This window comes from Salmo salar, chromosome 14 (genome assembly GCF_965601325.2).
Source record: "Salmo salar chromosome 14, fSalSal1, whole genome shotgun sequence".
In the NCBI taxonomy this organism is placed as follows: domain Eukaryota; kingdom Metazoa; phylum Chordata; class Actinopteri; order Salmoniformes; family Salmonidae; genus Salmo; species Salmo salar.
Genome location: NC_138304.1, coordinates 26440224 through 26461718, shown reverse-complemented (window position 1 = coordinate 26461718; position 21495 = coordinate 26440224). Strand labels below are relative to the sequence as shown.

Below are 21495 nucleotides of genomic sequence, written 5' to 3'. Positions count from 1 at the left end.
GTTCTATCGTGATGGGTTTGGTCAAATATGTATGTGTGCCCATTTTGTAGGCTCCCAACTTAATACGAAAATAAATGGCTTTGGTGAGAAGAAAGCGAAAAGGGAAAGGTTGTTCCTCATAAGGGAATTCATGTAAATGAAATTCAAACTCAGGATGTTGTTCCAGAAAATCCATTGTTAAATACTGTGGAACAGCGGAGATCAAGGTCACACCCCATACGTAAAATGTATGCACGCATTTCTGTAAGTCGTTTTGGATAAAAGAGTCTGCTAAATGGCATATATTTAAGCAATAAGGCATGAGGGGGTGTGGTATATGGCCAATATACCACGGCTAAGGGCTGTTCTTATGTGCAACGCAACACAGTGTCTGGATACAGCCCTTAGCCGTGGTATATTGGCCATATACCACACCCCCTCATGCCTTATTGCTATTATAAAAGTGATTACAAACATAATTAGAACAGTAAAAATAAATGTTGTCATACCTGTGGTATACGTTCTGATATACCACGGCTTTCAGCCAATCAGCATTCAGGGCTCAAACCATCCAGTTTATAATATTATTTATATATTACCCCACTGATTCCATTACCAAGGGGAGGCTAATGTCATTTTAACAGAAAGCTACAGATCAAAGTATCTTTCAAAGATGAAGGATTCAGAAATGACTGATACTGAGTCACTTTCTAGAAGAAAAAAAAGGGATTAGGCTATTAGTCAGTAAGAAAATGACGCCATTTCTGAATATGGCACCATAACTGAACTTTTCTAGCCCTGTACCAACTGTCCATATTGTTGTACTAATAAAGCTGAAGTCATTTTTTGAATAGCCCCTTGAGATTAGGTTATTAAAAGCTGGGATAATTTAAATCAGTAACTGACCAAGAATTAAAAATAATTGTATAATATCGCAGAAGGCATTTTATTTCTATGCTTCTCCAAAAAGACAGATTGATATTCAAACCATACAAAATATTGAGGATGGTGGTGTGCCAAAAAAATAATAAAATAAACTGTCCAAAATGTAGTGGAAGACAGGCGTTTTGTTTCCTGGAGGTCACCTGAGGATATTGGGATGGGACAGTCTGTTCATCAGTTGGACTTCTCTCAGCATGTTGGCTCGGTTACTGCTCAGTTTGTTCATCTTCAGAGCCATCACCTGGCCCGACACTCTGTGGCGTACCTGCAACGAACACAACAATCCAGTCATTTAGGCATTATCGGTACGCTTCTCTTTAACACTACCGTTCCCTTATCAATATTCCCTTATCATGGGGACACTTTTCTCTAAACATTATCGTTATTCCAAGATCATGGAGAACGGTTCTCTCTATTTCTGCAGCAAAATGAATGTCATTCCACATCCAGCACCATAACAACGGGGAATCAACCTAGTCTATTTCTCCTGTGAATTAAGTCAGTCACTGGCCTTCCTTGCAGCATTAACTCCAATGTGATCAAAGATGAGTGGCTGCCGGTCATCCCCACAGTGGTGCACTAGAAAGAATACTGAGCCGAGGCCAAGAATATGAATGTTGTGATATGTAACCTAGGTGTTAGCCTATCACAACTACCTAAAATGTAACCCTTTTCTTTGGCAGAGAAGGCAGAATACTTTTCTAACTACAACAATACAAACATAAAACTATTTCCCAACGATCAGATTGATTTGCTTCCTCAAAGCCATAACAACCACAGGAAGTTATGAGTCAGGGTGAGAAAAATAAGCTGTATCTGCTACTGCTCACTTCCTCCAGATGAAATATTAAGACACTGAAACCAGTGAATAAGAAGATATTAAGTCTCAACTCAGGTCGGTCTGCGAGTACAGTAACAGATACACTGCATAGCTGGTTATATAGCTAGTTTACAGGTTACATTTGTTGGAGAGCGGAGATAAAAGGAAGTTTGAGGTACAGAAAAGGGAAGCAGACCAAGCTAGGCTTCTATAACACTTGGATGAGTATCCAGTTCATAGTGCTTCTTTAGCCACTCTTGATGTTCAAGTACAAAGGTGCAGCTAGTCTTGCTCTTCCCTGTAGGAGAGGAGCAGGCAGCAGATGGCCTCCTCTAGACCACCTCCCCCACTCCCATCCTCTGCCCACCAAGAGAGAGTGCAGCCTGGCTCAAACAAAGACCCATAATGTTGCCCCAGCAAGACCCTGCACCTCCAATCTGTTCCATCAATCCAGCTAGCCTCCACAATACCTAGCCCTGTAGACAGGACACACAGTCGAAGACAAACAGATAATTCCATTTTATTTCATGTAGATCCATTGTCCCCTTGCTTAGACAAATATGGAACTCTCATTAAACAGGAAATATTTGTGTCCGTTAAGCATTTAGAGAAGCAAGTATGAAGCAACGAGGGTAAATATCGCAAGTGAGAAGCAATGAGGGTAAATATTGTTGTACTAATAAAGCTGAAGTCATCATTTTGACTTGAGAGGAAACAGCTGCAATATAACAATATCATGGCCCCAAGGATTAAACAGCACCTTTTAAAACATGGTTGAGCATGTGTGTGTGAATAAAGGAAGCTTTTTCTTTAGGGTTTGTTCAACAAGGACCATTTGTAAAGGCAGAAGGCCCCAGTCATGTTCAGGTTGGATGGGCATTCCCTCCCTAAAATACATGGTGTGATGACATCCCCTCAGGCAGACTGGGGCAGGACCCTACACGCTGCCCTTCCCCCACCAAGTCAGCACTGGGTCCTTTGCATTAACCCTTTGAATCCAATGAGCAGTGATTGAGTAGTTCTAAGGCAGACCACTCTCTGCTCTGAAGCAGCCATTAGATTACTGTGCGTCACAGCTCCAGACATAGCAACACTTCTATTCCTTTCTGTAATTAGGCTAGTTTCCTGTTTGACTCATACATACAGATGGAAAGGAAACAGTATGACTAAGATAGGAGGCATGAGATAGAAAGTGCTGACATTATTGTGGTGGTTGTGACAACATCAATATAGAATACCCTGACTCCGACTTTTCAGTAGGTGAAGCTGAAGTCTATAAACTAACTAATTGAAAGTCCCTCATTGAAAGTAAAAGTAACTTTCATGAGCGCTGAAGCTGGTTGGAGGAAATTACAATGTGGGTTACACCAAAATTGAACGTAGCTAACATGACCTCAAAATGTCAGTAAAGGAGTTGAACATCTAACCTCAATAGCAATACCTGTTGAAGCACCAACCCTGTCAGGCTGTTAGTGTAATGGACGATATAGCACTTAGACAGCCATTGTAGCCTAACGTCTAGTCGCAATCATAAACCTCTTCAGCCCTTCAAGGACTAGCAAACACAACGTGGAAATAAAAGGGCTTCTCGCACGTGCCAAATCAGTCGATTGTGAGAGAATAGGCTAGATCAATGTAATAAGGAGCGGCCACAGTATCTGTGTGCTAGAGGTGTTCACGGATCCATCTGTACCCGAATACCTGAGACCCAATCCAGAATTCTAAATAATGTCACGGGTTTGGGTTGGATCTGATTGTTACGGGTATGTGTCATTTTAACTGACTTGTCCGGAAGGGCCTCTACATATCAGAACGCGACTGCTGTGCGCGCGAGGGAGAAATTGGATAATTTATGCTGCTGCTCTTGATTTTCATGAAAGTGGAGAGTGGCGCGTGTAGCTTGTTGTTGTTGGCCAATCATAAGTCATCAAAGCGACAATAGGCTACAGTCAGAGCCTCTGTGCGTTTCAAAAGAGATATGCAATAATGAAGACATCAAAAATAGGAAGAAAAAAAATTTAATCACGTAGCAACCATAAAGTGTTAAACAAATCAAAATATTTTTGAGATTCCACAAAGTAGCCACCCTTTGCCTTGATGACAGCTTTGCACACTCTTGGCATTCTCTCAACCAGCTTCATGAGGTAGTCACCTGGAATGCATTTCAAATAACAGGTGTGCCTTGTTAAAAGTGAATTTGTGGAATTTATTTCTTAATGCGTTTGAGCCAATAAGTTGTGTTGTGAGAAGGTATACAGAAGACAGCCCTATTTGGGAAAAGACCAAGTCCATATTATGGCAAGAACAGCTCAAATAAGCAAAGAGAAATGACAGTCCATCATTACTTTAAGACATGAAGGTCAGTCAATACGGAACATTTCAAGAACTTTGAAAGTTTCTTAAAGTGCAGTCGCAATAACCATCAAGCTCTGATGAAACTGGCTCTCATGAGGACTGCCACAGGAAAGACCCAGAATTACCTCTGCTGCAGAGGATAAAGTTAATTAGCGTTAACTGCACCTCAGATTGCAGCCCAAATAAATGATTCAGAGTTCAAGTAACAGACATCTCAACATCAACTGTTCAGAGAAGACTGCGTGAATCAGGCCTTCATGGTCGAATTACTACAAAGAAACCACTACGAAAGGACACCAATAAGAAGACGAGACTTGCTTGGGCCAAGAAACATGAGCAATGGACATTAGACCAGTGGAAATCTGTCCTTTGGTCTGATGAGTCCAAATTTGAGATTTTTGGTTCCAACCACTGTGTCTTTGTGAGACGCAGAGTAGGTGAACGGATGATCTCCGCATGGGTCGTTCCCACCGTGAAGCATAGAGGAGGAGATGTGATGGTGTGGGGGTGCTTTGCTGGTGACATTGTCAGTGATTTATTTAGAATTCAAGCTACACTTAACCAGCATGGCTACCACAGCATTCTGCAGCGATATGCCATCCCATCTGGTTTGCGCTTAGTGGGACTATTATTTCTCTCTCAACAGGACAATGACCCAACACACCTCCAGGCTGTGTACGGGCTACTTGACCACAGAGAGTGATGGAGTGCTGCTTTAGATGACCTGGCCTCCACAAATCACCCGACCTCAACCCAATTGAGATGGCTTAGGATGAGTTGGACCGCAGAGTGAAGGAAAAGCATCCAACAAGTGCTCAGCATATGTGGGAACTCCTTCAAGACTGTTGGAAAAGCATTCCAGGTTGAGAGAATGCCAAGAATGTGCAAAGCTGTCATCAAGGCAAAGGGTGGCTACTTTGAGGAATCTAAAATACATTTTGATTTGTGAAACACTTTTGGTTACTACATGATTCCATGTGTTATTTCATAGTTGTGATGTCTTCACTATTATTCTACAATGTAGAAAATAGTAAAACGGCCGATTTTTTGTGGAATATCTACATAGGCGTACAGAGGCCCATTATCCTCTCTGGGCTAGGCGGGACGAATTCGTCCCACCTACGCAACAGCCAGTGTAATCCAGTGGCGCGATTTTCAAATACCTTAAAAATCCTATTACTTCAATTTCTCAAACATATGACTATTTTACAGCTATTTAAAAGACAAGACTCTCGTTAATCTAACCACACTGTCCGATTTCAAAAAGGCTTTACAACGAAAGCAAAACATTAGATTATGTCAGCAGAGTACCAAGCCAGAAATAATCAGACACCCATTTTTCAAGCTAGCATATAATGTCACAAAAATCCAGAAGACAGCTAAATGCAGCACTCACCTTTGATGATCTTCATCAGATGACAACCCTAGGACATTATGTTATACATTACATGCATGTTTTGTTCAATCAAGTTCATATTTATATCAAAAACCAGCTTTTTACATTAGCATGTGACGTTCAGAACTAGCATACCCCCCGCAAACTTCCGGCGAATTCACTAACAATTTACTAAATTACTCACGATAAACGTTCACAAAAAGCATAACAATTATTTTAAGAATTATAGATACAGAACTCCTCTATGCACTCGATATGTCCGATTTTAAAATAGCTTTTTGGTGAAAGCACATTTTGCAATATTCTAAGTACATAGCCCAGCCATCACGGGCTAGCTATTTAGACACCCGGCAAGTTTAGCACTCACCAATATCAGATTTGCTATTACAAAAGTTTGATTACCTTTTGTTGTCTTCGTCAGAATGCACTCCCAGGACTGCTACTTCAATAACAAATGTTGGTTTGGTCCAAAATAATCCATCGTTATATCCGAAAAGCGGCGTTTTGTTTGTGCGTCCCAGACACTATCCGAAATGGTAAATCAGGGTCGTGCGCATGGCGCAATTCGTGACAAAAAAAATCTAAATATTCCATTACCGTACTTCGAAGCATGTCAACCGCTGTTTAAAATCAATTTTTATGCAATTTATCTCGTAAAAAAGCGATAATATTCCGACAGGGAATCTCCTTTTCGGCCTGCCATATGAGTTCTGTTATACTCACAGACACCATTCAAACAGTTTTAGAAACTTTAGGGTGTTTTCTATCCAAAGCCAATAATTATATGCATATTCTAGTTACTGGGCAGGAGTAGTAACCAGATTAAATCGGGTACGTTTTTTATCCAGCCGTGTCAATACTGCCCCCTAGCCCTAACAGGTTATCAGCAACCATCACTCCTGTAGTCCAATGGCACGTTGTGTTAGCTAATCCAAGTTGATCATTTTAAAAAGGCTAATTGATCATCAGAAAACATAATTGCAAAAAGGTTAGCACAGCTAAAAACGGTTGTCCTAATTAATGAAGCAACAAAACTGGCCTTCTTTAGACTAGTTGAGTATCTGGAGCGTCAGCATTTGTGGGTTCGATTACAGACTCAAAATGGCCAGAAACAAAGACCTTTCTTCTGAAACTCGTCAATCTATTCTTGTTCTGAGAAATGAAGGCTATTCCATGCGAGAAATTGCTAAGAAAATGAAATCTCGTACAACACTGTACTACTCCCTTCACAGAACAGCGCAAGCTGGCTATAACCAGAATACAAAGAGTAGTGGGAGGCCCCAGTGCACAACTGAGCAAGAGGACAAGTACATAAGAGAGTGTCTAGTTTGAGAAACAGACGCCTCACAAGTCCTCAACTGGCAGCTTCATTAAATAGTACCCGCAAAACACCAGTCTCAACGTCAACAGTGAAGAGGCAACTCGGGGATGCTGGCCTTCTACTAGGCAGAGCTACAAAGAAAAAGCCATATCTCAGACTGGCCAATAAAAATAAAAGATTAATATGGACAAAAGAACACAGACACTGAACAGAGGAACTCTGCCTAGAAGGCCAGCATCCCGGAGTCGCCTCTTCACTGTTGACGTTGAGACTGGTGTTTTGCTGGTACTATTTAATGAAGCTGTCACTTCTCTTATCCGTATTTTTTAAAACTGCACTGTCGGTTAGGGGCTCGTGAGTATGCATTTCACTGTAAGGTCTACACCGGTTGTATTCGGCGCATGTGACCAATAAAATTTGATGCTCCAGATACTCAACTAGTCTAAAGAAGGCCAGTTTTATTGCTTCTTTAAATCAGCACAACAGTTTTCAGCTGTGCTAACATAATTGCAAAAGGGTTTTCTAATGATCAATTTGCCTGTTAAAATTATAAACTTGGACTAGCTAACACAACGTGCCATTGGAACACGAGTGATGGTTACTGATAATGGGCCTCCCAACTATTCTTTGGGAGCGTCATGAAATGGGATTCCATGGCCGAGCAGCCGCACACAAGCCTAAGATCGCAATGCCAGGCGTCGGCTGGAGTGGTCTAAAGCTTGCCGCCACTGGACTCTGGAGCAGTGGAAACGCGTTCTCTGAAGTGATGAATCACGCTTCACCATCTGGCAGTCCGACGGATTAATCTGGGTTTGGCGGTTGCCAGGAGAATGCTACCTGCCCGAATGCATAGTGCCAACTGTGAAGTTTGGTGGAGGAGGAACAATGGTCTAGGGCTGTTTTTCATGGTTCGGTCTAGGCCCCTTAGTTCCAGTGAAGGAAAATCTTAACACTACAGCATACAATGACATTCTAGAGTAGACGATTCTGTGCTTCCAACTTTATGGCAACAGATTGTGGGAGGCCCTTTCCTGTTTCAGCATGACAATGCCTGCGTGCACAAAGCGAGGTCCATACAGAAATTGTTCATCGAGATCGGTGTGGAAGAACCTGACTGGCCTGCACAGAGCCCTGACCTCAACCCCATCGAATACCTTTAGGATGAATTGGTACACCAACTTTGAGCCAGGCCTAATCTCGCAACATCAGTGCCCGACCTAACTAATGCTCGTGGCTGAATGGAAGCAAGTCCCCGCAGCAATATTCCAACATCTAGTGGAAATCCTTCCCAGAAGACTAGAGGCTGTTATAGCAGCAAAGGGGGGGGGGGGGGGGGGGGGCAACTCCATATTAATACCTATGATTTTGGAATGAGATGTTTGACAAACAGGTGTCCACATACACTACATGACCAAAAGTATCTAATCAATGGAAGTGACAGAATTAAAAGTTAAAGGAGAACGATAGGCTACAACGACTAAGCGCCAACAGACAGAGTACTACTTAATATTCTGAACGGACTTGTTATTTGTAACTGTAGAATGAGAAGGTGCTTGAAATTTTAAAAAACATTTAAAAAAATGCTCTGCAGCCTCAATTAGCCTAGCTAGCTAACATTAGTTAGCTTAACTAGCTTCTTCCAGTTTGATGCAGTCAAGACAGGTACTACGTAATCATATTTGATGATAAACAACTTCGCTATGGTAGCTATTAGTCTACTATGGTAGCTATTAGTCTACAATAGCGATAGGGGCGGCAGGTAGCCTAGTTGTTAGAGCGTTGGCCAGTAACCGAAAGGTTGCTAGATCGAATCCCCGAGCTGACAAGGTAAAAATCTGTTGTTCTGCCCCTGAACAAGACAGTTAACCCACTGTTCCTAGGCCGTCATTGTAAAAAATAATTTGTTCTTAACTGACTTGCCTAGTTAAATAAAGGTTAAACAAAAATAATTGTCTTCTTTGTTGGTTGCTGTCTCCTCGTCACTCGCTCAATGTATTAGCTAACTGTATTCTGCACCACACACTGAGGTTTAATAATAGAATAAGGGCTGAGACATCATCACAACTCAGGGTGAGATATGTTTCTAAGTAATCCTGGTGATGACATACCATAGCTTTTCTGCTAGCCTAGCCTAAACCATATGTTGATATGAATGAATAAGCGGTCCTCACACAATGTACTATTTACCTACCAGTACCACCTACCTACCATAAAACTCTTGCATTTCTCGTCAATCATAACATAAACCCACCTTGTAGACCTCTGAGAAGAAGCCGGAGCCAATCCACTCGCAGATGAAGTCATCAAGGCGCGTCAGGCAGGAGAAGGCACTGATGAGGGCGCGGTAGGACGAGGGGCACACTCTTCCCACCTGAGACGGGGCCCATTCCCCTCCACCATCCAGGTCATCGAGACGGTCTGGCCTCATGGAGGGGAAGCCGGCAATGGAGTTGCGCTTGTTCCGATCCATCATTCTCTCTTCACTGGTAACTCTGTGGGGGACTCCTCGAAGGTTTCACATTTTTGATAACTGCTTGGCAACCCTTTACAGCCCTAAGAGGAAGGAAACACCAAAATCCATTCTCAGCAGGCAGACTGAGAAAATTGTGTGTTTTGGTGCCAGCTAATAATATTTGTACTTTCCTGTAGTTTAGAATGTACAGTACAAGCTTATGGTTCACAGGTCACAAATAACAAGCCAGAAAACACCAATAGTTTCAGCTAGTATCTGTATGGAAAATATGGTGTTTTATGCACCCCTGAAGCATAATAAATCAGTGTGTGTGTGTTTTTAATCCCCATTCCGTTCATTTAAACAGAACACAGTTATGTTGTCATGAGGGGGATAATGAGCCTAATCTATTTTATCACATTCCTGTCATTTCCTCCAACTTTTTTCAAATACTAAGACAAAAGCATTACTTCACACAAGGTCAATCTACTTAGACACATATGACAGGGGTCCTAACCCGCCTCTGGTCTGACAAGCCTACAAATAATGGCTCTAATAGGGATGGATTGTCCAATTATATGAGATTAAGCCAAGATAAAGCCAAAGTCGAAGACTGGGATCCAAAACGAACAAGGGAGCATGAACAGGAACACAAGGAGACATAATAACCCTATAGTAATGACCATAGGAAGCAGTCCTTTGATTTAAATGATGACTGAGTGAGGGAGAGGATGACCTTTCACATGGCACTAGTACTTTGAAGCATCCAGCACTTGTTAAGGACCCCTGATTTCCCAGCATGCACAGGTCTATTGAGCTTACTCGATGGGCTGGTTGTAACTAGGTGATGTCTCTGGATTAATCTGCTGTCCTCCCCTTTCCTTGAGTTATTGACTAGAGAGAAGCTATTAAAAACTCTGGGAGAAGAATGCTATTCTTAATTCAACCGCTTGTGCGATTCCCATTCCTCATCCAATCCCAAATGAAAACAACTGAAATCAAATCATCCAAAGTTACTGGATTAGTTCTGGAATCTTTTTGCTGCTCCAGCCGTACCCTTAAAAAGAATGTTATCCTCCTCCATTACTAAAGGCATTTTTTGCCATTTTGCAAGTGTATGACAATGATCAGACTCGGTCTGCCAAGAATGTTTAAAGCTGCTGTTTTAGTAAATCTGCTTTTCAGAAGCAGAACGAATGTATAACATATGAGGGCTGTTTTTCATTTCAATTGCTGCTAGGCCTAGTCGTCTGGGTTCACAAGAACAAGTCATAAAAAAGTCACTAAAATTATAAATTATTATTTCCCTTCATTCAAAGCAGAAACACTCAACAGTGTCATATCAATCCTCCCACAGCAATAATGCAGATAGTGTATTCATGACTTCTCCAGTCTGAACCCTTACTTCCCTCACTCCCTCCCTAGGATCTCAGCAGTAACCTACATTTTGTACAGTGCCTTTAGAATGTCTTCACACCCCTGGACTTTTTGCACATTTTGTGGTGTTACAGCTTGAATTTGAAATGGATGACATTTAGATTTGTCACTGGCCTATACACAATACCCCATAATGTCAAAGTGGAATGGTATTGTTTTGAGAGAAAAAAAAACAAGTAAAATGAAAAGCTGAAATGACTTGAGTTAATAAGTATTCAACCCCTTTGTTATGGTAAGCCTAAATAAGTTCAGGAATAAAAATGTGCTTAACAAGTCACAAGTGTTTAACATGATTTTTGAATGACTACCTCGTCCCTGTACCCCACATACAATTATCTTTCTGTAAGGTCACTCAGTCGAGCAGTGAATTTCAAAAAACAGATTCAACCACAAAGACCAAGGAGATTTTCCAATGCCTCGCAAAGAATGGCACCTATTGGTAGATGGGTAAAAAAAATGACATTGAATATCCCTTTGAGCATGGGGAAGTCATTAATTACACTTTGGATGGTGTATCAAAACACCCAGTCACTACAAAGATACAGGCGTCCTTCCGAACTCAGTTGAAGGAGAGGAAGGAAAAGGCTCAGGGATTTCACCATGAGGCCAATGATGTAACAGAGTTCAGTGGCTGTGAAAGGAGAAAACAGGATGGATCAACGACGTTGTAGTTACTCCACAATACTAACCTAATTGACGGAGTGAAAAGAAGGAATCCCGTTCAGAATAAAAAATATTCCAAAACATGCATCCTGTTTGCAACAAGGCACTAACGTAATACTGCAAAAAATGTGGCAAAGCAATTAACATTTTGTATTCAGGACCAAAAAAATTGTTTGGGGCAAATCCAATACATTACTGAATACAACTCTCCATATTTTCAAGCACAATGGTGGCTGCATCATGTTATGGGAATGCTTGTAATCGTTAAGGACTGGGGAATTTTTTAAGGACTGAATTCACCTTTCAGCAGGATAATAACCTAAACCACAAAGCAAAATATACACTGGAGTTGCTTACCAAAAAGACAGTGAATGTTCCTGTGTGGCAGAGTTACAGTTTTGACTTAATCATTTTCAGATCTTGCTGTAGATTTATATAGCAATGATCAACAACCAATTTGAGAGAGCTTGAAGAATTTTGAAAATAATAAAATGGGCAAATGTTGCAGAATCCAGGTGTGGAAAGGTCTTAGAGACTTACCCAGAAAAATGAATAGTTGTAGTCGCTGCCAAAGATGCTTTTACAAAGAATTGATTCAGGGGTGTGAATACTTATGTAAATGAGATTTATGTATTTAATTGAATACATTTGCAAAAATGTCTAAAGACATTTTCACTTTGTCATTATGGGGTATTGAGTGTAGATGAGTGAGATTTTTTTTCTCAATTGAATCCATTTTGAATTCAAGCTGTAACACATTGTGGAATAAGTAAAAGGGTATAAATTCTTTGAAGGCACTGTAGGCTTGTGTGGACATAATGCATGCTTCCAAAGTGATAAATCAGTCTCAATGATAGTGAACTGGAGGAAGTAGAGGAATTTTACAGTGGGCCACTAATGACAAAATTACAATTCCACGGTAACGGATTTAAGCTTTGAATCAGTTTTTCAATTTAAAATGTATGCCAAACAAAAACCATTCATTTCAAAGTTTAACAAATCATACAACTCCATGCACAAGGACTACATAATGATTTCCACTGAAAAAAATATATATACAAAAACTAATTTTGTGGATGAACGGTGTAGTGTGGTCACGATACCAGTATCACAATACTAGGAAGAAAGGAAGTAAAATATCGCAGTGGTCCTTTGTAACTCAGTTGGTGGAGCATGGCGCTTGTAACGACAGGATAGTGGGTTTGATTCCCGGGACCATCCACATGTATGCACGCATGATTGGATGAAAGTGTCTGCTAAATGGCATTTATTATCGCAATACTGGTATCGTGATAACACTAGAACTGTGCAGATGCAAACTTTGGTAATGAAATGATGTAACATCTCCCTTTTATTGAGAAGGGTCCAGCTGCAACCTCTCAGAGCAGTCATCCCTCAGGGTCTCTGATGTCACCTACTGATATGTCATCGCTCAATGCACCTCTCAGGAAAAGTGGGGGAGTCGAAAGGAATCATATGGAGAAGTGGGGGTTTTGAAAGGTACCACTCAAGACATGGTTTGGGTTATCGGACGTCAGTCATGGTCTGCAGAGTTGACAGTAAGAAATTTCAGTTATGCAAAAATATATGTCTATTCACTCACTGTGAGCTGTCTTTGAACGTTACCTACCGGTAGCAATGTATGTATGGTTAAGTATATTGTAAATGCTAGCTAACGTTAGCTACCTTAAATCATAAAAAAAAAAAACATAAAAAAAATAAGTTATTATTGAATATTTGAAATAACAATCATTGAAATATCAAGTCATGGCGGTTCTAGTAATTACAGAATTCCAGCACTCCTACTGTTATAAGACTGTTTGAAACCCCCACTTCTCCTTATATGGTTCCTTTTGAACACCCCCACTTTTATTGAGAGATGCACTGAGCGATGACATATCAGTAGGTGGAAGCATAGAGACCCTGTGGATGACTGCCCTGAGAGATGGTCGCAGCTGGACCCTACTGCTTTTACGCAACCACATTTTCCAAAATCTCTTAAATATTTGCAACGAATTAAGATTAAAATACATTACATCACCAAAAGTATGGACACCCCATTCAAATGAGTGGATTCGGCTATTTCAACCACATGTCGCCAACAGGTGTATAAAATAATGTACACAGCCACGCAATCTCCAAAGAACTTGACTGGCCTGCACAAAGCCCTGACCTCAAAACCATCAAAAACCTTTAGGATGAATTGGTACGCCAACTGTGAGCCAGACCTGATCACCCAACATCAGTGTCCGTCCTCACTAATGCTTGTGGCTTAATGGAAGCAAGTCCACACAGCAATGTTCCAACATCTAGTGGAAAGCCTTCCCAGAAGAGTGGAGGCTGTAATAGTAGCAAAAGGGGGGGGACCAACTCCATATTAAAGCCCATGATTTTGGAATGAGATATTCGACGAGCAGGTGTCCACATACTTTTGGCCATGTAGTGTACGTCTGCAGAAAGAATGGGATGCCAGCTATGACATGGCACCTTGAGTTTAAAAATAAATATATATATATATATATATATATATATATATATATTTTGGTTATTGAACTACAGTAAGTGAAGTGGATTTACACCCAGTAACAGAATTACATCATGTTTACCTGATCTATACTACACAGATATGCATAATTATGGATATGAATGTCATTCTCCTCATGTTTCACAAGTTTGGACATAACAGCACAGTAGAGTACAGTGCAGTACAATACAGCAGAGCACAGTTCAGTACAGTATATTTCAGTACAATATACTGTACTCTACTACTGCATTGTACTGTACTCTGCTTTACTGACTGTACTCTACTGTGCTATCCAAACTTGTGAAACATACTTCTATAATAGGTTCAGATTTGGTCCAGTCCGTCTGTGGACGCTAACGTCAAGGCCAGGGTGGACCGAACAAATTTCAACTACATTTCAACATCCATGGACGTCTGGTTCTCAGTGGGTGAGGATGCTGGTTACAGTAAATGGAAAGAGAGGAGGCTCATGGGTAGGTGTCAGTAAGAGCTGTGAGAGTTGACATTAACTGGAAAGAGGGAGGTAGAGGGAAGGGTTGTCCAGACTCAGACTGTGTGCGGTGAATCTTATAGTTTGACCACCAGACAATAAAAAGACAAAGAAAACAGGAGCTGAACATCGCAGTATGCCAGCAGAAGGGAGGACGGTAGCAGGTGACCCAACTGTGGTTTGTGACTATGATTTCCCATTGTAGCCAATTCAGTTGCAGTAATTCGGTTACTGATGTTTTGGTAATTCTGTTACCAATTTGTTTTAAATCACTTAATAATTCATAAACAAAATTGATATCAGTAAAATCACTAACTAAATTGTCAGGTCTACCATTACTTGTTACTAGTGTGAACATTTATTATCCTCCCTCCACATCAGGGAGCGAAATGATTAAAGATCTTAAAGATGTGTGTGCTTTTGGTAATGGAATTACAAGGCACAAGACAATATATATATATTGTTTTAAACTTAAAAGGTAAACAATTTCTCCTATTCAGACCCCTCAACTTCGTCCACATTTTGTTACATTACAGCTTCATTCAATTATTATTTTTTTTTAAACATCCTCAATCTACACACAATACCCCATAATGACAAAGCAAAAACAGGTTTAGATTTCTTTGCTAATTTGTAAAAAAAAGAAGAAAAAAAAAGAAAGAAACACACTAATATCACATTTACATAAGTATTCAGACCCTTTACTCAGTACTTTGTTGAAGCACCTTTGGCAGCGATTACAGCCTCAAGTCTTCTTGGGTATGACGCGACAAGCTTGGCACACCTGTATTTGGGGAGTTTCTCACATTCTTCTCTGCAGATCCTCTCAAGCTCTGTCAGGTTGGATGGGGAGTGTTGCTGCACAGTTATTTTCAGGTCTCTCCAGAGATGTTCGATCAGTTTCAAGTCCGGGCCACAAAGACATTCAGAGACTTGTCCTGAACCCACTCGTGTGTTGTCTTGGCTTTGTGCTTAGGGTCATTGTCCTGTTGGAAGGTGAGGTCCTGAACAGGTTTTCTTCAAGGATCTCTCTGTACTTTGCTCAGTTCATCTTTCCCTCGATCCTGACTAGTCTCCCAGTCCCTTCTGAAAAACATCCCCATAGCAGGATGCTGCCACCACCATGCTTCACGGTAAGGATAGTGGCAGATTGTCTCCAGACATGACACTTGGCATTCAGGCCAAATAGTTCAATCTTGGTTTCATCAGACCAGAGACCCAAGTGGGCTGTAATGTGCCTTTTACTGAGGAGTGGCTTCTGTCCGGCCACTCTACCATAAAGACCTGATTGGCGTAGTGCTGCAGAGATGGTTGTCCTTCTGGAAAGTTCACCCATCTCCACAGAGGAACTCTAGAGCTCTGTCAGAGTGACAATCGGGTTCTTTGTCACCTCTCCCCCGATTGCTCAGTTTGGACAGGGGGCCAGCTCTAGGAAGAGTCTTGGTGGTTCCAAACTTCCTCCATTTAAGAATGATGGAGGCCGCTGTGTTCTTGGGGACCTTCAATGCTGTAGAAATGTTTTGGTACCCTTCCCCAGATCTGTGCCTCAAAACAATCCTGCCTTGGAGCTTTATGGACTTTTCCTTTGACCTCATGGCTTGGTTTTTGCTCTGACATGCACCGTCAACTATGGGACCTTATATAGACAAGTGTGTGTCATTCCAAAGCACTTCCAATCAATTGAATTTACCACAGGTGGACTCCAATCAAGTTGTAGAAACATCTCAATGATTATCAATGGAAACAGGATGCACCTGAGCTCAATTTCGAGTCTCATAGCAAAGGGTCTGAATACTTATGTAAATAAGATAAACATTTCTAAAACCCTGTTTTTGCTTTGTCATTATGGGGTATTGTGTGTAGATTGATTAGTATTATATTTTTTATTCATTTTACAGTAAGGCTGTAACGTAACAAAATGTGGAAAAGGGAAGGGGTCTGAATACTTTCCGAATGCATTGGAAGTGTTGATATTAGTGGGCAGGGGACTCTATGTCAACATTGTGTTTTGATGAATACCTTTTCAGACTCTTTCTGGTAGATGCTTGCTAAAACCCCCTTTTCATCTGTTAATCCACAAATCAAAGCCTTTACTTGCTCTTCATTTTTTTTAAATGGAAAATGGTTGAAAAATATCTGTATGCCTTCATTTCCCAAAAATGAAGACCAAGCATCCATTTGACACCCAATTTGGTATATGGTCCTTTGAACGTCACGTTTGTGCTCATGGGTCATTTTCGATGGAAATGCCCATGGGACATCAGGGCTTGACTTGCCCGGGAGGTTTTGAAAACCCTCCTGGCCAGTTGCTCATCCCTTTCAGCGGCCCGCTTGGACAAAATATTGTAATAATGCTTTTTTTTTTAAATCTAGGGTATACAACTGATTAAAAAACTGATTAATTTCTGAAGCTGTTAGCTCGTCATGTCGATGATTTATCACACTAGCGCCGCACAAATATAGCCTAATTTGAGATTGCAGCAACTCGATAGGACACCAACAGCGGTAGGAAAGATGTTCCAAGTTATGATATATACAAGTAAATGCTAAGGCAATAATCAAGAATGGGTATGCAAACCAGCTATAAAAAGTTCAGTCTTAGTTGATGGTTGAATATTAGCTATGCGCAATTCACTCATGGAATAGCCGAATCTGACATTTCCTCGAGGCTATTTGGTGCTTAAAGCCCTTGAAGTTATGGTAGCCGATTTAGAAGTTCTACTGCTCAAAATAATTATTCTGTGATTTCATTTCTGATAAATGTTTGTGAGATGTAGCCGCTTTCATTTGTTCCGGGTGTTGCGCTAGTCTGTTGCGGTAAAACATGCATTATTCTCTAAGTGTTAATACATATGTTTTTTTATATTGGCTATTACAACAATTAGACATAAAATGTAGTTCCATGAAAATTAAGTGCATGAAAAAGTATTTGAAAGAACTTGAATTTATATCCTACTTGCTCAGCCCAAATGAAAGAAAATAACCTGCAATTGAAATTATGCGCGCATCATTTGCTTCCCTGACAGATCCTGACCCGGGACAGTATTTTGTTAATTTTATTTGGGCCAGTATCTTTCGGGTTGGCACTTGTCCGGTGTGCCATTGGCATCTTTACCTGAATGTCAAGCCCTGAACATCCCTGTGGTCGCCTGACACCAAGTATTTGTGCTCTATCAAGCTGTTAAAATGTGCTACAATAAAATATGTTTATTGTTAAATCGCCAACAGGAGGGTCATCTGATTATGATGAAACGCAAGATCAAGAATCCCTATGAAGAAGAGGGATGATCAGAGAGTGTTTGAGGGTAGAACATTTAGTTAGGTTTCTATTCTGTTGTGAAATAGTCAATGGATTCTATTCACTAAAATGTATTTTTTATTACAACTATCAGAGCCCAGTCAGTTGCAAATGATGGGTATCCGAGGCAGCAACAGCATACCTGACATTCCTGAGATGTTAAATAATGACCCAGTCTTGTTCATAGGGGAGGGACCAGTTTCTTCTGATCTGATAACATCTGTTTATAACCTACAATATGAGCTCGGATACAATATGTTAATCAAATACCTGGTCAGCATTATCTGAACATTTGCCGTTTGATTAGTTCAGTGCAATACTCCAATATAAACAATGAGTTACTGCATTAGCTACAATGTTGAAACGATTTAAGTAACTTTGTTGTTACCTGGTAGCTACTACTTGCAACAAATGTTGGTCTGTTTACCCCACGCGTTTCACTTTCCGTGATAACATTAGTTAGCTTATTTTAGCCTGCTAAGCTAGCTGGCCAACTAACTCACGTTAATAACGTTAGTTACTAAACGGACACATACTGAGTGGCAGGCTTCATCCGCTAACGTTACCTAGCTAGCAAACGTCGCATGCTGGCAGAGCTAGCCAGAGTTCTTACCTTGTCGTTTGTCATGAAGATGATGAGATGTTGGACTCTTCAACAACAACTTGATGAAATGACAGGCCAAACTCAGTTACTTCCATCTCATTGCAAAGTTTGCAGGCTAGTCGGTCTACTCACCATGCACGAGCTAGTAGCGGCAAGCTGGCTAACTTGCTTGATAGTTAGCTGGTCGCGCTAACGTTAGTTTAGTTTGTCAACAAGAGAAGAGAAGCTAGTTAACGGTAGCCACTCCACTTTGCTAACAAACGAGAAGTTACGCAGCCAACGCCGAAGTAACTAACTACACGAATTATAGCTGACCTCAAATCGAAATGTAAACTCGCAGTAGACCTTATGTGGCATTTATTTTCTCATTAAAACACAATCGCAGTGGTTAAAGACATTTCAGTCGTTTGACAGCTCTGCTACGCAGTGTTGACTGGCTCCCCTAAGAGCCAATTTATGCTTGATCCGAAAATGTGTTCGGAGGCCATATGGATGGTGTGACGCAATTTTGCGGAGCACCCAGAGACACGCAGAGGCACGTATTGAGCTCTGTGCCGCATCGCTGTGCGCGTCTTAAATGTTTTAACAATGTGGAGCGCTCCGCATTGACATGATTGGTTGACGTTAGGTGAAGGCGGGAGGTCCTGTATAAACATAAACTCACTTTCTTGACAACTTCCTTCACAACAGCTCTGCGCTGCTCTGCGAATCGCAAGAAATTGAATGGCCATATCACCGTAATGCTGCACGGTCAATGCAGACAGCAGATTGACCATGTTCCGCCTTTAACACTCCCACTAAACTGCGTTCCCGTTTTTCACGTCCAGATTGACAGCTGAGGCTTCCATTCAGGGACAAGAATGCGACACACTAATGTTTTTGTTTTTGATGGGGTGTGTGTAATGTACAATATTTGACTGTGTTAACTCGAATATTGATGGTAGTTTGAACGTATATAATCATTTCACCAGCTGTGAATACTAATTTCCCTCTACTCTGCATGGACTCTAGAAGTCTACAGTTATTTCACACTTCACACTACTACAACACTCATCACATAATGTGGTACAGGGTACACCTCTAAATATATTTTGTTCAAAAGAAATATATTACAAAATTGTTATTCCACAGATTGCATAATGTTGTCAAATAATTCCCATGTTATTCTGAGTGAAATATTCGATTCGTTATCTACTGTAGCTTGAAAACTCAAATATGGACATTGGCCGTCATCTCGTGGAGGAACATGGAACTGAATGTATAGTGAAGGGAAAACGAACCAATCAGAAACAATGAACGAACAACTCTTGACTTCCGTAGCGACTAGCGAACCTGCGAAAACGTTGAGGTTCAGCGCATCAGCCAAATGAATCGTATAGCAAAAGGGCTCATTGTTCTATCTGTAATATAATCGGCTACAGAATGGAAGATGATGGCATGGACTATAACATTGTGTTTCCAGATGCATTGATCTCGGGTGAGCACTTTATCTAGTCTTGCTTAGGCTAGCTAACAACACTAATGTAGCTAACGTTAGCTGTCAGACAGACCCATGAGCTATTTAGACAACGTTAACGGGGCACTGGCAGGCTTGTCCATAATTCAATTATAGCTGAATTGGACTAACTCAAAGACTGCTTGCTAGCTAGCTAAATTCGTTTTCCTGGTTATGCAGTTAGTTTACTAAACAGATAACTGATTTGTTTTTCTCTCCTTTTAGAAAGACACTGGCATGGAACAAAGGAACCAGTTGTCATACTGCTGGGATGGGCTGGTTGCAGAGACAAACATCTTGCCAAGTACAGCTCCATTTATAACGAACAGGTTGGCGTAAAAACTATTATTGTGGTGGTAAATGTCTCCTGTCATTTCAATAAATGATTATTCTACTTCATTATTCATCTGTGACTTACCTTTCCCCCTCTTTGTTCCAGGGTTGTGTCACAATTTGCTATACTGCGCCCTTGAAGACAGTATTCGTCTCTGAATCATTTGGCTACAAGGAGCTGAGTAATACTGCCCACAAACTACTTGAGATACTCTATGATTACGAGGTGGAAAACAGCCCTATATTTTTTCACGTGTTCAGCAACGGGGGATTCATGCTGTACCGCTACATTGTTGAGCTCTTGCACAGTCATAAACAGTTCAGCACCCTATGTATAGTTGGGACTGTGGTGGACAGTGCCCCAGGCAGTGGAAATGTGAGGGGGGCATTACGGGCTCTTACAGCCACTCTGGGACCCAAAATCAATGTGATGTTGAGGTGTGTGCTCTTGGCACTGTTTGCTGTAACTGTTTTCCTGCTTAGGGTGGTTCTGTACCCCATAACCAAGTACATCCACAAGAACCACTATGATGCCATCCGGGAGCGCCCTCCTACCTGGCCCCAGCTGTACCTGTACTCCAGAGCTGATCGAGTGATTCGGTACAGTGATGTTGAGCTCATGGTCAAGACTCTAAAGGAGAAAGGGGTGTCTGTGGAAAGTTTTGACTTCAAAACCCCTGCCCACGTGAGCCATTTCCGTGACTTTCCAGAGGAGTACTCCAAGAGATGCCTGGATTTCCTGACCAACTGCATGAAGGATTCAACAGCGCAAATAAAAAAGCGACACTTGATCCAGCATTGAAAGCACACTACTTTAATGTTTCTCAAAAGTCTATGGCACTTATGTTTTTGTGATTCTACTGTAATGTTACACATGTATAAATCTGTACTTGGAAATCTTATTTCAAATGCTTAAGTTTTAAGAGTTGAAGTCAATTTAAGCAAAATTAGACAGGTGATAACCAAAGTGCCAGTGCTGTGAATTTTGATTGGTACTATTTGTGAATCTTTAATCCAGTGGTTGATATTTCAAAAGAATGTGATTGACTAAGAATGTATGTACTTACTAAACACGTGTTTAACTATTGTGCCTTCTATAAATTAAAGAAGCGTTATGTCAACATTTGCATTTCTTTTGGTCTACTTGTTTGAAAATGCAGAACCTTAGTTAATCTTCCAAAGTAATCTATTACAGTTTGCGATGTCCATTACATAAATTAAGTTTCTTGTGAAATTATAGGGTTGAACACATGATTACAATTGAATAACATTTCGCAGTTGTAGTAAAGCAGTGCAGCATTCTTATTGCCTATACTGTAAATATTGCATCACACAAAAGGTAGATACAATTTTTTATTCTTTCTGATGTGATGATCTGTATGATGC

At 40.9% G+C, this 21495-nt stretch overlaps 2 protein-coding genes across 2 annotated transcripts in view; one reads left to right on the top strand and one right to left on the bottom strand.

The window, feature by feature from the left end:
* LOC106569259 (dual specificity testis-specific protein kinase 2) overlaps positions 1–18813 on the bottom strand; it is a 36297-nt gene extending 17484 nt beyond the window's left edge. Inside the window, exons 1-3 of the mRNA XM_014140449.3 lie at positions 18291–18813; positions 9065–9366; positions 1065–1186 (exon numbers count right to left, since the gene is read on the bottom strand). Of these exons, the coding sequence (XP_013995924.1) occupies positions 1065–1186; positions 9065–9286 (344 nt within the window). The 5' untranslated portion in view covers positions 9287–9366; positions 18291–18813. The remainder of the gene's footprint in view (positions 1–1064; positions 1187–9064; positions 9367–18290) is intronic.
* Positions 18814–19577: 764 nt separating this feature from the next.
* tmem53 (transmembrane protein 53) lies at positions 19578–21230 on the top strand. The gene is made up of 3 exons (XM_014140451.3): positions 19578–19758; positions 20002–20105; positions 20216–21230. Exons 1-3 carry the CDS (start codon positions 19704–19706, stop codon positions 20909–20911), a joined length of 855 nt encoding a protein of 284 aa, XP_013995926.2. The 5' UTR covers positions 19578–19703; the 3' UTR covers positions 20912–21230.
* The last annotated feature ends 265 nt before the right edge of the window (positions 21231–21495 follow it).